The following is a 15,184-nucleotide window of genomic DNA, read 5'->3' on the forward strand; positions in this document are numbered from 1 at the left end:
CAGATAGCGCTCGCCGGATGTATACGCTTGTGTGAGCGAGCCCTTGGAGCTGTTAGACACTCATTGTGCCGCCATGTGATGCCTCAGTTACTTCCTATCTTATATCTCATGCATTGGAGCACATAGAATACATCCTCATAGATTGATACAAAAAGTGTTACACCCCCCACCCCACCCAAAAAAAATAAACAAAAAATCAAACTTTAGTGTCGCTGTATAAAATCAGTCACTTGAAAGGACAGTAACCAATTTCTGATTTCATTGATCCTCACAATACACATGTGCAGTATGGACGTGTGAATGAGGCCTATATTGGGATCATGGTCTGATACACATTCTAGATGAATGATGGAGGAGGTGGATTCACTTAAATAATGAAATTAAACATTGCTGTAACTTTTTTGTTTCTTGTAGTGTATGTCTGTGTATAATATTATTTATTATTATAATGCCATTAATTCCATGGCGCTTTACATGTTTAAAAGGGGTATACATAGCAAACAACAAGTAGAATAATTTGAACAAAAACGAGTCAGCAACTGGTAGAGGAGGACAGAGGGTTACTGCAGGTTGTACACTTGTCGGAAGAGGTGGGTCTTCAGGTTTCTTTTTGAAGGTTTCCACGGTAGGCGAGAGTCTGATGCGTTGGGGTAGAGCGTTCCAGGGCAGGGGGGATGCTCGGGAGAAATCTTGTATGCGATTGTGGGAAGAGGAGATAAGAGGGGAGTAGAGAAGGAGATCTTGTGAGGATCAAAGGTTGCGTGCAGGTATGTAACGGGAGACTAGGTTTACAGATGTTTGGAGGAGACAGGTTGTGGATGGCTTTATATGCCATGGTTGGGGTTTTGAACTGGAGTCTCTGGGCAATGGAGAGCTAGTGCAGGGATTGACAGAGGAAAGGCTGGGGAATAGCGGGGGGACAGGTTGATTAGTCGGACAGCAGAACTTAGGATAGATTGGAGGGGTGCGAGAGTGGTAGAAGGGAGGCCACAGAGCAGGAGTCGAGTCGGGAGATGATGAGGTCATGCACTAGTATTTTTGCAGATTCGTGGTTGAGGAATGTGCGGATCCGGGAAATATTTTTGAGCTGGAGTCGGCAGGAAGTGGTAAGGACTTGGATATGTGGTTTGTAGGAGAGCTCAGAGTTCAGGGTTACCCCAAGGCAGCGAGCTTGCGGGACTGGAGAGAGTGAGCAGCCATTGACGTTGATAGATAGGTCAGATGGGGGGGGTTAAGTGAGATGGTGGAAAGATGATGAGTTCAGTTTTATCCATATTAAGTTTTAGGAATCTAGCAGAGAAGAAAGATGAAATAGCGGACAGGCAGTGTGGAATTCTGGTTAGTAAGGAGAGGATATCAGGTCCAGAGAGGTAGATCTGTGTGTCATCAGCATAGAGGTGAGACTCTATGAGCTGTCCCAGGCCAAAGGTGTAGATGGAGAAGAGCAGAACTGAACCTTGGGGGACACCGACAGATAGTGGGTGAGATGAGGAGGTGGTGTGTGAGTGGGAGACGCTGAATGTCCTGTCTGTTAGGTATGAGGAGATCCAAGATAGGGCCAAGTCTGTGATGCCGAGAGATGAGAGTCTGTAGTAGGAGGGTATGGTCTACTGTGTCAAAGGCATATGACAGGTCCAGAAGGAGGAGGACAGAGTAGTGTTGCTTGGATTTTGCGGTCAGTAGGTCGTTAGTGACTTTAGTCAGGGCAGTTTCAGTAGAATGGTGCGGTCGGAAGCCAGATTGGAGGTGGCCAAAGAGGGAGTGGGAGGACAGCTCAAGATGGATGTGTTTCAGTAGTTTTGAGGCATATGGGGAGAAGTGATATGGGGCGATAGCTACACAGAGGATGTGTCAAGGGATGGCTTTTTGAGGATGGGTCTGATCGAGGAATGTTTGAAGCATGAGGGGAAGACACCAGTTGCTAGTGACAGATTGAAGAGGTGGGTTAGGGTTGGGATGCAGACTGCGATAAGGTTTGGGATGAGGTGGGACTGGATTGGGTCAAGTTCGCAAGTGGTGAGATGTGACTTGAAGAGTAAAGAGGAAACTTGATCTTCTGTGATGGTGCAGAAGCTGGTTTTGGAGGAGGAGAGTTGAGTAGATATGAGGAGGGACTGTGGGGACTTATGGCAAAAGCTTTGTCTGATGGTGTCAATCTTCTGCTGGGGGACAGAGGAGAGAATTGAAAGTACTGAATAGCTGTTTAGGGTTGTGAGTCAGGGAGGATATGAGAGATGAGAAGTATGTTTGTTTTGTTGCAGTGACTGTGGATTTGAAGGTAGTGAGGGACTGTTTGAATGCAATAAAGTGCTCATTGGAGTGGGACCTTTTCCATCTCCGCTCAGAAACCCTGGAAGCCCGTCTCAGTTCTTTACTCAGGCTGGTGTGCCAGGGTTGCCTGTTAATTGTGCGAGCTTTGGTATGTATGAGGGTGTAGACCGATTCAAGAGCTGCAGCTGTTGTGTTATATAAGGCGGCAGCAGCATCTGCATCGAGTAAGGGATTTATGTCTGTAAGAGGGAGGAGGGATTCGGAGAGTGAGTGTAGGTTGAGGTGTTTGAGATTTCTGCGAGGGTATGCAAGTTTCTGGATGGAGGGAGTGTGGACTTGGAGAGGGGAGCGAATGTGAGGAAGTTGTGGTCAGAAAGAGGGAGAGGAGAGTTAGGTTGGATAGGGAACAGAAGCGGGTGAAGATGAGGTCCAGAGTGTGGCCATCTTTGTGAGTGGGGGCTGAAGACCATTGAGCAAGGCCAAAGGAGGAAGTGAGGGATAGAAGCTTAGAAACAGATGGGTGGGAAGTGTCAATGGGGATGTTGAAGTCGCCCATGATGATAGTGGTGATGTCAGCAGAAAGGAAGTGAAGTAGTCAGGTGGTGAAGTGGTCAAAGAAGGTGGTGACTGGCCCTGGGGGGCGGTAGATGACAGCCAGTTGAAGGTCGGGGTGGAGTAAATGCGCACGCAGTGCTCTTCAACAGAGGGGAGAGCAATGGTGGGTGGCAGTGGGATGTGTGAGAAGGAGCAGTTGTCTGACATTAATTACATCTGATGTCTGATCATACTTTGTTTGGTGGGTGCAGAAAATTGGATTCTCATTCCTCATGCAGAAGCTCCAGTCAGCAGACAAAACATGTTATCTAACCAGTTACGGCTCATACTTTGCTTTATTAGACATAGACTGTGCTGTAGAAATGTCTTTGCAGTGAGTGATTAATCCTCTTGCCGCACACCCTCTTCAGATCTAAAGTTCACACTTTCATTGCAGTTCCTCATTGCAGATCATTCTTAGTCAATAATAAAGTTCTAAAGATATGGCAGGTCTAAAAGTCAATGGCAAACTAACCTGTGAGCAATCTTATTTTACTATTAGATACAATGGATTTGTAACACGCATATATTTCTAAAAGGTGGTTGCCTGAATTTTTTTTTTTTTTTTTTTTTTAAATCTGCAATTTTTTTTCATCGGTTTTAGTGAAATTTTTCAGTGTCATTGAGTCTGCATGGTGTTATGCATACATAGCTATTTTAGCGTACTTTAAATATTTGCTTTTACTTGTATCTACCTGTTTTGAACTTGTTGGGTGTCAGAATATGATGTTGTCCAAATGTTTTTCATTCTATTTTATGTGCATAATTATAGTAGCAGCTGTCTTGTCGGGGCTGTTATTAACAGAAGTACACTTTACAGCATCTTCATGGGCCATAGGAACTTGTAGATTGAAGATGACTTCTTGACATTGGGAGAGTTTTCTAGGCATGTCCTGTGATCTGTGCAGAGGTCCTTGTGCAGGCAGAGAGAGGGGTGTACTTTGATAGTCACCTATCGTGAATAGTCTCATCTGTATATAGGTGTCACCTTTCACTGTAATTTCTGCCTGTGACGATAATGAGCGGACTACTGAAATGTGATCTCCATAGAGCAGAAAGTGAAGGTCTAAAGGCCCCCATACACATTAGACTAATGTATGAATCTGCCGATATCATCGGGTTCTACTGACAATCTAGCATGTATGGGGGCACCGGACGACTGATGGTCACGATGGGGAAAGTTGCATTGTTCTCCCGGAGATGAGACACTGGCTGATGTGTCAGTTAGTGTCTGTCTCATAGAAAGCACAGGAGCACTGAGATATTGAATAAACTAAGAGCAAAAAAAGTGCAAATAGGTTCTTATGCAAGTAAAAGAATTAATAAATCAAGGTTATGCTAACCTGATGAGGTTGTGAATACACAACCCTGTAAGAACATAGTCAGCTGCTGCAGATCAATGTATTCCAAACAGTATTAAAGGAAAAAGGGGCAAAATTGTGGATTTTCTGCGCTGCTGGTCAATAATGGAGATCCAGATTACAAGATGATGGTGCTGTGATTTCTTTATTAATGGTTTTTAGTCAACGCATTTCAAAGTTATTCCAAACTTCTTCTTCAGGACATGCGGTAGATATGGGTAGGTCCTGAAGAAGCAGTTTGGAATAACCAGCAGCACAGAAAATCCACAACTTTGCCCTCTTTCCAGGAGCAATGAGGCAGCTGTCAGCCGAACTATCGCCTGAAGCATCATTTGGCAGACAGCTATCTAATTGGTATGTCTAGCTTAATATTAGGCTTGATGGGCAAAGCTAGAACTGCAAGATTTATCAAGATTTTTTTTTACATCTAGTCAGTAATTTAAATAGGTCATTTTTTTGACACTTTGCATTTAATCATTTATGCCATACATTTAAGAGTGAGACCTCTTTTTCTCAATAGGATAGATCATCAGTTATATAGTACACAGAAAACCTATTTATTATGAGGTAGAGTACAGACCAAAAGTTTGGACACACCTTCTTATTTAAAGATTTTTCTGTATTTTCATGACTATGAAAATTGTACATTCACACTGAAGGCATCAAAACTATGAATTAACACATGTGGAATTATATACTTAACAAAAAAGTGTGAAACAACTGAAAATATGTCTTATATTCTAGGTTCTTCAAAGTAGCCACCTTTTGCTTTGATGACTGCTTTGCACACTCTTGGCATTCTCTTGATGAGCTTCAAGAGGTAGTCACCGGAAATGGTCTTCCAACAATCTTGAAGGAGTTCCCAGAGATGCTTAGCACTTGTTGGCCCTTTTGCCTTCACTCTGTGGTCCAGCTCACCCCAAACCATCTAGATTGGGTTCAGGTCTGGTGACTGTGGAGGCCAGGTCATCTGGCGTAGCACCCCATCACCCTCCTTCTTGGTCAAATAGCCCTTACACAGCCTGGAGGTGTGTTTGGGGTCATTATCCTGTTGAAAAATAAATGATGGTCCAACTAAACACAAACCGGATGGAATAGCATGCCGCTGCAAGATGCTGTGGTAGCCATACTGGTTCAGTATGCCTTCAATTTTGAAGAAATCAGTGTCACCAGCAAAGCACCCCCACACCATCACACCTCTTCCGCCATGCTTCACGGTGGGAACCAGGCATGTAGAGTCCATCCGTTCACCTTTTCTGCGTCGCACAAAGACACGGTGGTTGGAACCAAAGATCTCAAATTTGGACTCCTCAGACCAAAGCACAGATTTCCACTGGTCTAATGTCCATTCCTTGTGTTCTTTAGCCCAAACAAGTCTCTTCTGCTTGTTGCCTGTCCTTAGCAGTGGTTTCCTAGCAGCTATTTTACCATGAAGGCCTGCTGCACAAAGTCTCCTCTTAACAGTTGTTGAAGAGATGTGTCTGCTGCTAGAACTCTGTGTGGCATTTAATCAGAGCTGCTGTTAACCTGTGATTTGTGAGGCTGGTGACTCGGATAAACTTATTCTCAGAAGCAGAGGTGACTCTTGGTCTTCCTTTCCTGGGGCGGTCCTCATGTGAGCCAGTTTCTTTGTAGCGCTTGATGGTTTTTGCAACTGTACTTGGGGACACATTCAAAGTTTTCCCAATTTTTCGGACTGACTGACCTTCATTTCTTAAAGTAATGATGGCCACTCGTTTTTCTTTACTTAGCTGCTTTTTTCTTGCCATAATACAAATTCTAAGAGTCTATTCAGTAGGACTATCAGCTGTGTATCCACCTGACTTCTGCACAACACAACTGATGGTCCCAACCCCATTTATAAGGCAAGAAATCCCACTTATTAAACCTGACAGGGCACACCTGTGAAGTGAAAACCATTTCCGGTGACTACCTCTTGAAGCTCATCAAGAGAATGCCAAGAGTGTGCAAAGCAGTCATCAAAGCAAAAGGTGGCTACTTTGAAGAACCTAGAATATAAGACATATTTTCAGTTGTTTCACACTTTTTTGTTAAGTATATAATTCCACATGTGTTAATTCATAGTTTTGATGCCTTCAGTGTGAATGTACAATTTTCATAGTCATGAAAATACAGAAAAATCTTTAAATGAGAAGGTGTGTCCAAACTTTTGGTCTGTACTGTATGTTCTGACTACTACAGTAAGAAAACTTAAAAGAAGTGTAAGGCCAGACTTTCACATCCCTCGTTGTGAGTGTGTTTGTTCTTCAGTGTGCTTCAACTGCTCCGCAAAGAGGACCTGGCCCAATGGCATATTGTTAGCACCTTCTAGACATGGCTACAATTTGCCAAGGCCTCGGATGGAGCTGTGGCACTGTGGTTATAAACTTAAAGAATATTTGTGTACAGTATTATTATGTTTAGATTGAGGAGAAAAATTGATTGTGGGAAAATATTTTTAAGTGAGAAGCTCAAAATTACAGGGTCTTTTCACCACATTGACATCAATCGCCTATCTCTATGATAGGTCAACAATATCAGATCAGTAGTGGTCCTACACCTGGCAACTCCATTAACAAGCTGATTGCAGCTCCAAGATGTAAACAGTGTAAAGAGCAATGTGCACCGCCATTCCACCACACGTTTTAGTGACCACTGCTGGGTACTGCACATTATGTCCTATTATTTGAATAGGAGCTGATCTGCAGTACCTTTCAGTGTACTCTAAACATTTGATGAAGCAGTGGTGTTTGGCAGCATACAGTGGAATGTAAAAGTTTGGACAACCCTGGTCAAAATTACGGTACTGTTATTGTGAACAGCTAAGTAAGATAAAGATAATTTCATCTCTAAAATGGGTAAAGTTAAAGATGACACATTTCCTTTTGTATTTTAGGCAAAAAAAAAAAATTTTTTTTTTTATTTTACATTTTAAAAATTCTAAAAAGGAAAATGGGCTGATGCAAAAGTTTGGGCACCCTGCATGGTTAGCATCCATTTTACAAGCGGTTATACTTGCAAAACCCTTTTTGTAGTCAGCCAAGAGTCTTTCAATTCATGTATGAGGGATTTTAATCCATTCTTCCAGCTCTGTGAGATTCCTGGGTGGTCTTGCATGCACTGCTATTTTGAGGACTAGTCACAGATTTGCAATGATGTTCAGATCAGGGGACTGTGAGGGCCATTGTAAAAACTTCAGCTTGCGCCATTTGAGGTAGTCTATTGTGGATTTTGACGTGTGTTTAGGATCATTATCCATTTGTAGAAGCCATCCTCTTTTCAACTTAAGCTTTTTTACAGATGGTGTCGTGTTTGCATCATGAATTTGTTGAAATTTCATTTAATCCATTCTTCCCTCTACCCGTAAAATGTTCCCTGAGCCATTGACTGCAACACAACCCCAAAGCATCCACCCTATGCTTAATGGTTGGCGAGATGTTCTTTTCTTGAAGTTCTGTGTTCTTTTTTCTCCACACATACCTTTTGATCATTGTGGCCAAAGATCTATTTTAACCTCATCGGTCCACAGGACTTGTTTCCAAAATGCTTCAGGCTTGTTTAGATGTTCTTTTGCATACATTTTACACCGAATTTTATGGTGAGGCTGCAGGAGAGGTTTTCTTCTGATGACTCTTCCATGAAGGCCATATTTGTGTAGGTGTTTCTGCACAGTAGAACAATGTACCATAACTCCAGAGTATGGTAAATCTTTCTGAAGGCTTTTTCCGTCAAGCACAGGGGTTCTGATTTGCCTCTCTAGCAATCCTACGAGCCGCTCTTATTGAAATTTTGATTTGTCTTCCAGACCTTATCTTGATCTCCACTGTTCCTGCTAACTGACATTTCTTAATTAAATTTTGAACTGAGGAAAGGGCAGCTTGAAAATGCTTTGCTATCTTTGTACTGCAATCTCCTGCTTTGTGGGACTCCACCATTTTCAGAGTGCTAGGCAGCTGCTTAGAAAAACCCACGGCTGCTGTTTTTGGCACAAGTTTAGAGGAGGCTGGGTTTTTATACAGCTTAGAAATTTGTATCAACTGGCGATGGTGATGAAAAATTCGTAACGCTAACAGGCTAATTTAAGGTCTGAAACCTCGGTCAAAGTTAACTGAGCACACACATCTCCAAGGGTGCCCAAACTTTTGTATTGGCCCATTTTCCTTTTTGTAATTTTTAAAATGTTAAAAATGCCAATATTTTTTTTTTTTCCTAAAATACAAAGGAAATGTGTCATCTTTAACTTTAGGCCTCTTAGAGATCATTTCATCTTCAACTTACTATTATTCTGAACAGTTAAGCAATTTTGACCAAAAATGCCCAAAATTTTACATGCCACTGCACACTGTCAACACCTCGCTCTACCAACACTTCAAGCAGCTGATTGGTGTTGGACCCCTATCGGTCTGACATTCATGACTTTTTCTCAAGGTAGGTCATAATGTCAGAGTGATGGAAAATCCCTTTTAATATTGAAGTCTGTTCCTACAGGGAATGGGTACCTACTAGTTATCTTTCTAAATTGATGCTGTTTCATTGCTTTTCAGCTCAGCCCCATTAAGGTATAGCAGTGATGTCCTACATTAAAGCTGCAGTGCCTACGCGGAGTCTGGGGTAATCTGAGACACGCCTCCTATCTTGTCATTGGTTCGTGCTGCTACTCTCGCTCCTCCCAGCAGCTTCGCATCCTCAGATTGGCTGCTGTAAATATACACAAGGATATCCCTGGGTCACCAGGAACACTGTGCGTTGACAACTGATTTCTGGCATAGGAAGGAAAGAGAGTTAGAGAAAATAGTAATTGTAAAATACAGAATACTAAATATTGTAATTTTTAATGCTGTTTTTAAATTTTGATTATCCTTTTTTTACATTTTGTTTTGCATAGTCCATGTGAAACTTGCCAAAAAGCTTCATAAAAATGTGTTTCCTTTTTCTTTACGCAACAGAAAAGCTTTGGTTGTATAATAAGAACACAACAATAAGGTCAGGATTAAAAATAATTCACAATCCTGGCACCTGATTGATTGCCGGGAGCAGGCTCGCTTTTGCCTTTTGTTAGTTTTTTATGCATGGCATGAGTGAACGCACTTGGCATTATCCAGCATTAAATTTGGATGAAGTAAAGAGATTCTCTGTAAAAGACTGGAGATATAACGTGACAAGCAATAAAGATTGTGAAGATAAAAAGTCTTCTGTGGCCAAAATCCGAACCACTTTTCTCGTCATGACGTTTTCTCAGAATATTGAAGAGCTTGCCAGTAGTGGTTAACTGTGATCCTCGGCACTGGATTCATCCCATTATCACTTTTATCTACAGAGCCTCCTTATTTATGTCAGAGGCACGTCCATTCCCTTATATAGGATGCTTCATTCTACATACACTAAGAGTGATTGAATTTCCTAGAAATGGGAAAGAAAATCAATTACCATTATAAATAGTGCACTTAGACTAAGGCAGCCGATATATCTTGAGCTCATACATGCCCACTTCTACATATCGATTGATGGAAAGTAACATATTGGTATGTGGTGCATTATTTTGACAGATTAATTAATAATTGTAGATTCAACATATCTCTTCAACATTGGTATAAGTTTTAAGCAGTATCTCTTCCTCCCTCAAAGGGTTATTCCCATTTTTTACATTTAGGCTAGGGATACACGGCAACTTGGGGTGCGACACCTGTCCCACAGCCTGTGAATCTGTCACCGAAGCTACAGCAACAAGCATGTCGCAAAAAATCCAAAGTGACTGGACTTCATGTGATTTTCTTGCTGTGGTCGCAGTATCCTCAGGGTCTCAATGGACCCCATTGACTTGTACTGCACTGTGATGTAGCGGTGACACCTAGCGAACTTTGACCGCTCACCACGTCGCAGCCAAAGTCACCATGTTGTAGCCCAAGAATTGAGGCACATCCCCACAATATGCCAGAACTGTATAGTAGATGTGGATACCTTCAATATGACCTACCTCTATCTTGAGAACAGGGTCCTGATGTTCACCATAGTGAGTGGAGAGGTGGTCAGAATTGTCATTTATTTGTATGCAAACTCCAACCACCTCTACACTGGATGTAGCGTCCGATGGGCTCTGTTCTCAAGATGGATGCGGGCCCCATTGATGGGACCTGCATCTACTGCACATTTCTGCCCTATTCTGTGGATATGCTATAAATGTACAAGGTGGGACTGTTCTTCTAAGCCTCAGGCACAAGGACTTTTATGGATCTGTGTTGCAATGTAGAATTTCTGGGTCAATATTATACTGATATCTTAACTTAGTGTTAGCTATTTTTTAATACAATCCCTAGTTACTTTCTGCATCGCTGGAATCCTTATATTCATAAGCCTTTCTACATTCTGTGCTAAAATGCCAATGTCTTTGGAAATACATAAGTACACTGTACATTATTCACTGGCTTAGGTGTGGCTTCTTTATGTGTTTCCATCTGTACTTTAGCCTTCATACTTGCTGATTGAGACAAGTAATGTGTCTATTTGTCGCAATATTTTAAATCTGCCTTGTTAATTATGTGTAGATTACATAATGTTTAACTGTTGGGCATAATGAGCATTTACAGACAATATTGCCTTAATAAGTGAACTTGTAAAAATGGCACTTAGTATCGTATAAAATGTAATGAAGGCGTGTGTTGTAATAGCTGGAGGATTGCTGTATTTTATTTCTATGTTCTTTAGATTATTGCTAGGCCTTCAGGCATATTTTTTGCCTTTTTGTTTGTTTAGGTAGCCCCTTTCTATAATCCCTGACAGGTCATGCTGAGATGTATGTAGTATTGATATCAGAGACTTCCCTGCATTGCTTTGTCTTTTTTTTGCAGTTGCACTTCAGAGAAAATGAGTACAGACATAGTGGTTTTACTGGTTCTACCTGCTGATCACAGAAACTCTCAGAAGTGGGACCCCATGTGATCAGTATTATCTTGGGAGACAAGCGGCTAAGATGCTTTAATTCAAATCAAACAACCCTTTGATATTAGTTGGAAACCAGATTATTCTTTGGATTTTTCTTTAAATTAAATAATTTTTAACGATGGGAGTTACCACGCGCTGTATACACTTCTTCCGCTAATGATTGGATTCATTTTGGCTGAATCTTTGTTTCTCCTATGCATTGTGTGTCTTTGCTTTCCCTCGATGGCAGACTGAGTTGTTGGATTGCAATATTTTCGATCCTCTTATGTTTTTTTTAGGTCAGTTCAGTTGTGCATACTTTCAGTCTCTGTACTGTCCATATGCACAAGGGACTGCACACAGAACAGAACAAGTCATTGTGCTAGTCTGGTTAGCAGACAAGATCATGCAAGCCTCAATTGTGGTGAAAGGCACAGGGCTCTGAAGCCCATTCATAATATGGATGAGCACATGGATCTGCACATGGGAGCAGTCATGTCTGCAGTTGACTATTCCTTGAACTTAGGGTTGTGGAGTCGGTAAGCCAAACCTCCTGACTTTTCAATTTCCCTCACTCCACAGCACGGCCACACTACTGAGCATGTACATAAAGTGCAGCACAGATTCATCTCAGCTAAAAGCCTAAATCAGGAATAGAACAGAAATTTATAGGACATTTCAAAACTTTCCCAAATTCTTATGAAAAAATATACAGCACATCCTGCATTCTACTACTGTACCCAATTTATTATATATTTTAGCAATCTGTCCATTTTATACCGACTCCACGGCCCTGCTTGAAAAACCACTTTGTCTAAACATAGCCTAATGGAGATCATTTTCATTGACTTGGGCCCCAATGCACACTAAACTAATTTCGTCTGAACCTGCTAATATCTACAGGTTCTATTGACGGTCTGATGTGTATGAGGGATTTGTCCGATTTTGGACTGCCAACTGCATTGCTCTCCCAGAGATCACATAAGCCACTGGCCAACATGTCAGCTGGAGTCTATTTTTATTGAGCTCTCCTGTGTATGGTAGTGTTGGCTGAGATGGCTGTCGGCCAGATGATTAGCCGAAGCATCATTCGGCTGGCAGCCATATAATGTATCTGGCCAGTGATAGTCCCAAATCTTTTCTGAGAGCACATTTGTGTATATGGGGCTTGGGAAGAATAGCGGCTGGCTATCAGCCTTAGAATTTATTGGCAACTCGTTAAGAAAAAGCCTCGCTGGGTTTTGCAGTGTTAGATTTAAGGGGATATTTGTTCCTTCAAAACAAATAACACATCAAAGTATGAAAAAGAACTTGTAATTGCATAATAATAATCCATGTAATTTTTGTATTTTATTTTACAGTATCTTTCCCCGGCCTCTTTCCTGCTGTGAAAATGTTGCAAATTAACTGATGTGAGCCATGGCTACAAAGGTTGAACTGTCAACCAGAACTACTCGGAGTGATATTTTAAATGAGGCAAAACCAAGGACATACATTAGTCCTCTTTCAGATGCAAGCAATAAGGCCACTGATACAAATATATCCACTTCCATAATTACTGATGATATAAGAAATCTTTCCAAAACCGTAAACATGCTTAACACTGGTATGAAGCCGAGACTCTCACCAAAGCCTTTTTCAAGGGATAAACCTCCAGAAAGCAGAAAGTCAATAGGAATGCCCTTCACTTTGGCTGGAGATGCGAAGCAGCACAGTGATGTGCCATTTCAAACCACTACCAGCATATCTCTATCTGGTAGTACAAAAAGTAATGAAAGTGAAAGAGTAAGTCATCGCTTACTCACATCACCTCCTCAAACAAGCACTGATGAAGACCAAGGAAATAAGTCGGAAATATTTTCTTCAACAGCAGCAGGAAGAAGACAGAACGCTAGTTGGCCACTCGGAGCAAACAGTATAGGTGAATCCAAACTTAATCCACAAACTGAAGATTGTAAAGTCACATCTAAGCCCCCAATGATGTATAGGAAACCTGAACTTTCCCAACAGGAAAAAGTCTTTCCGAGCTACTCAAGAAGAGCTCGTTCAGATTCTGTGGATGAAACGAGGGAGTCTGGCGATAAAATTGTGGAAGCAGCTAAACCTGATAACATTGATAGCTTGACAGTTAGAGCTCAACTAAGGCAAAAACGTCGTCCAGTGTCTGCTGTGTTTCTAGAATCAAATGAGCCCACAAGTGACCAAAAAGTAGTTGATGAAACAAGAAAATGGAACAGAAGACCTCTTTCTGAAGATCTTACCTCATTGTTTGAAAGCAGAGGCATTGGTAGCAAGAAAGAAAAACCCTCTGAAGAAACAAAGGAAAATAGACCTTTCAAGAAAAGTTTTCTAAACAGCGTTAACGACGAGCCGTCTAACACCAATGAAGGAGATTACACAAATGATAAAAACTTTTCCAGTGACACTAGAACAGGCATAAGTGGAAGTTCCATGAGAAAAACCTATTCTATACGCACGGAAAAAGACAAACCAATGGAAATGCCATCTAAGAAGGAGCAGCAAATAGCGGACGTTGGTGAAAATGAAGGAGTTATGAAGCTGTCAGCAAATATTAATAATCAGTCTTCAAAATGTCTCCCTGGTGGTTCATCTGGTGATGTAAAGAAATTAGATGAGAATAGAATTGCCCCTGGAATTATTAGAAGGCGAATTAGTCTTTCTATTGCCAATAAAAGCTCCTCGGAGAATACAGAAGTGACTTCAAACTCAGAGGACAAGAGTACTGCCAACACTGAGAGAAAAACTAGAGGCCTTGTCTCTGATAAGGCAAAGTCTGGAACAGAATGGCCAACCTCACTATCTCCGACAGTGAGCACAGATTTCACAATAAAGTAAGTATAAAAATTTAAGGAAATTTATACAGTTGCATAAATCTTTCTCTGAGGAATGCCAGTAGTGGCATTTTCCTGCCTGGCGTGAGGCAGCGTCTCCCCTTGCCCGATGCAGAAATGGAGCTGAAAAACTCTTTTTAATGTAAAAATAATGCTTACAATTATGTCCTAAAATGGGGGAAAAAAATCTTTAACCCTTAGTTTGGCTTAAGAGAAACAATGAAAGCCGGGCTTATAAAAATTGGAAACATCCCTTTTTTTTTTTTATCTGGCTCTAGTTCAAAGCAATCTAGTAAGAGAATAGAAACATGTCCCTGCATTGCAATCCATTTCTTGACGTTGTTGTAGGGGTGAGGCAAATCATTTCACATACAATAAGCTAAACAATCTTCTGTCAATCGTTGACAGTCATAAAAATAGAGTTAAAACGGTAATAAAAATATTAACAGCTTAACAACCGTGTAGCAAACATTTGCATCATGGATGTCCATGTTTAATGGATCTTACATATGTTTCTGTACTTTTGCAATAATGTGCATTTTTTATAAAAATCTTTATTTGCTGCTATTACTTGGAGCAGGATTTCTAAGGGGTAATTTCTCTTCTTGTGGAGAGTAACATGCCGGTGTGAGGAGTCCTATAGGCCATGCAATATTCCTCAGGGGAGTACGGATAGAACACATTTCTTTATACATTTGATTCCTAAAAAATGTTGGAATAAAATAAAGTTTTGAAATTTTTTTTTCTGCTATAGTCATTTTGATATATAACCTGTTCATGTTTTAAGGGGAGTCTCACCTGCAAAACACAATTTTATGCTGAGCACATAGTCACTCATATAGTGGACTTAGTTCCTATAAAAAACATACCTTTTATTGTATAACTTTGTTCCTCTGTTGTGCAAATATTAAGTGACTAGATCGGCGCGCACACACACTCGTCTCTTGTCACTGGAGCAGGTGCTCTGCTATGCTGTGGAGCATGCAGCCGCAGCAGAGTGGAGGAGCTGTGCGGGTGGTATACTCTGATTTAGGAACTCTGACAATGAGTGAATGTAGGCTCCAGTTTTCTCCCATGATGGTTCTGCTTCTGGGAAAACCAGCGCTGTCTACTACCAGAAAAGGGGCAGAATAATTTACAGAAGCTGCTCGCCCATGCCAAGGGTGCACCGACCACCTGAACTAGTTT

The 15,184-nt window shown here is 41.3% G+C and overlaps 1 protein-coding gene across 2 annotated transcripts in view; it reads left to right on the forward strand.

Moving 5' to 3' along the window:
- The window catches only part of KIAA1671 (KIAA1671 ortholog), a 215,116-nt gene that overhangs the window by 42,653 nt on the left and 157,279 nt on the right, over positions 1 to 15,184 (forward strand). For both annotated transcript variants that reach the window (XM_073672915.1, XM_073672907.1), the window contains one exon: positions 12,506 to 13,996. In XM_073672915.1, coding sequence (XP_073529016.1) covers positions 12,564 to 13,996 — 1,433 coding nt within the window. In that variant the 5' untranslated portion in view covers positions 12,506 to 12,563. The remainder of the gene's footprint in view (positions 1 to 12,505; positions 13,997 to 15,184) is intronic.

This window comes from Phyllobates terribilis, unplaced genomic scaffold (assembly GCF_046119375.1).
Source record: "Phyllobates terribilis strain yellow unplaced genomic scaffold, ASM4611937v1 Scaffold_1__5_contigs__length_1240528914, whole genome shotgun sequence".
NCBI lineage: Eukaryota > Metazoa > Chordata > Amphibia > Anura > Dendrobatidae > Phyllobates > Phyllobates terribilis.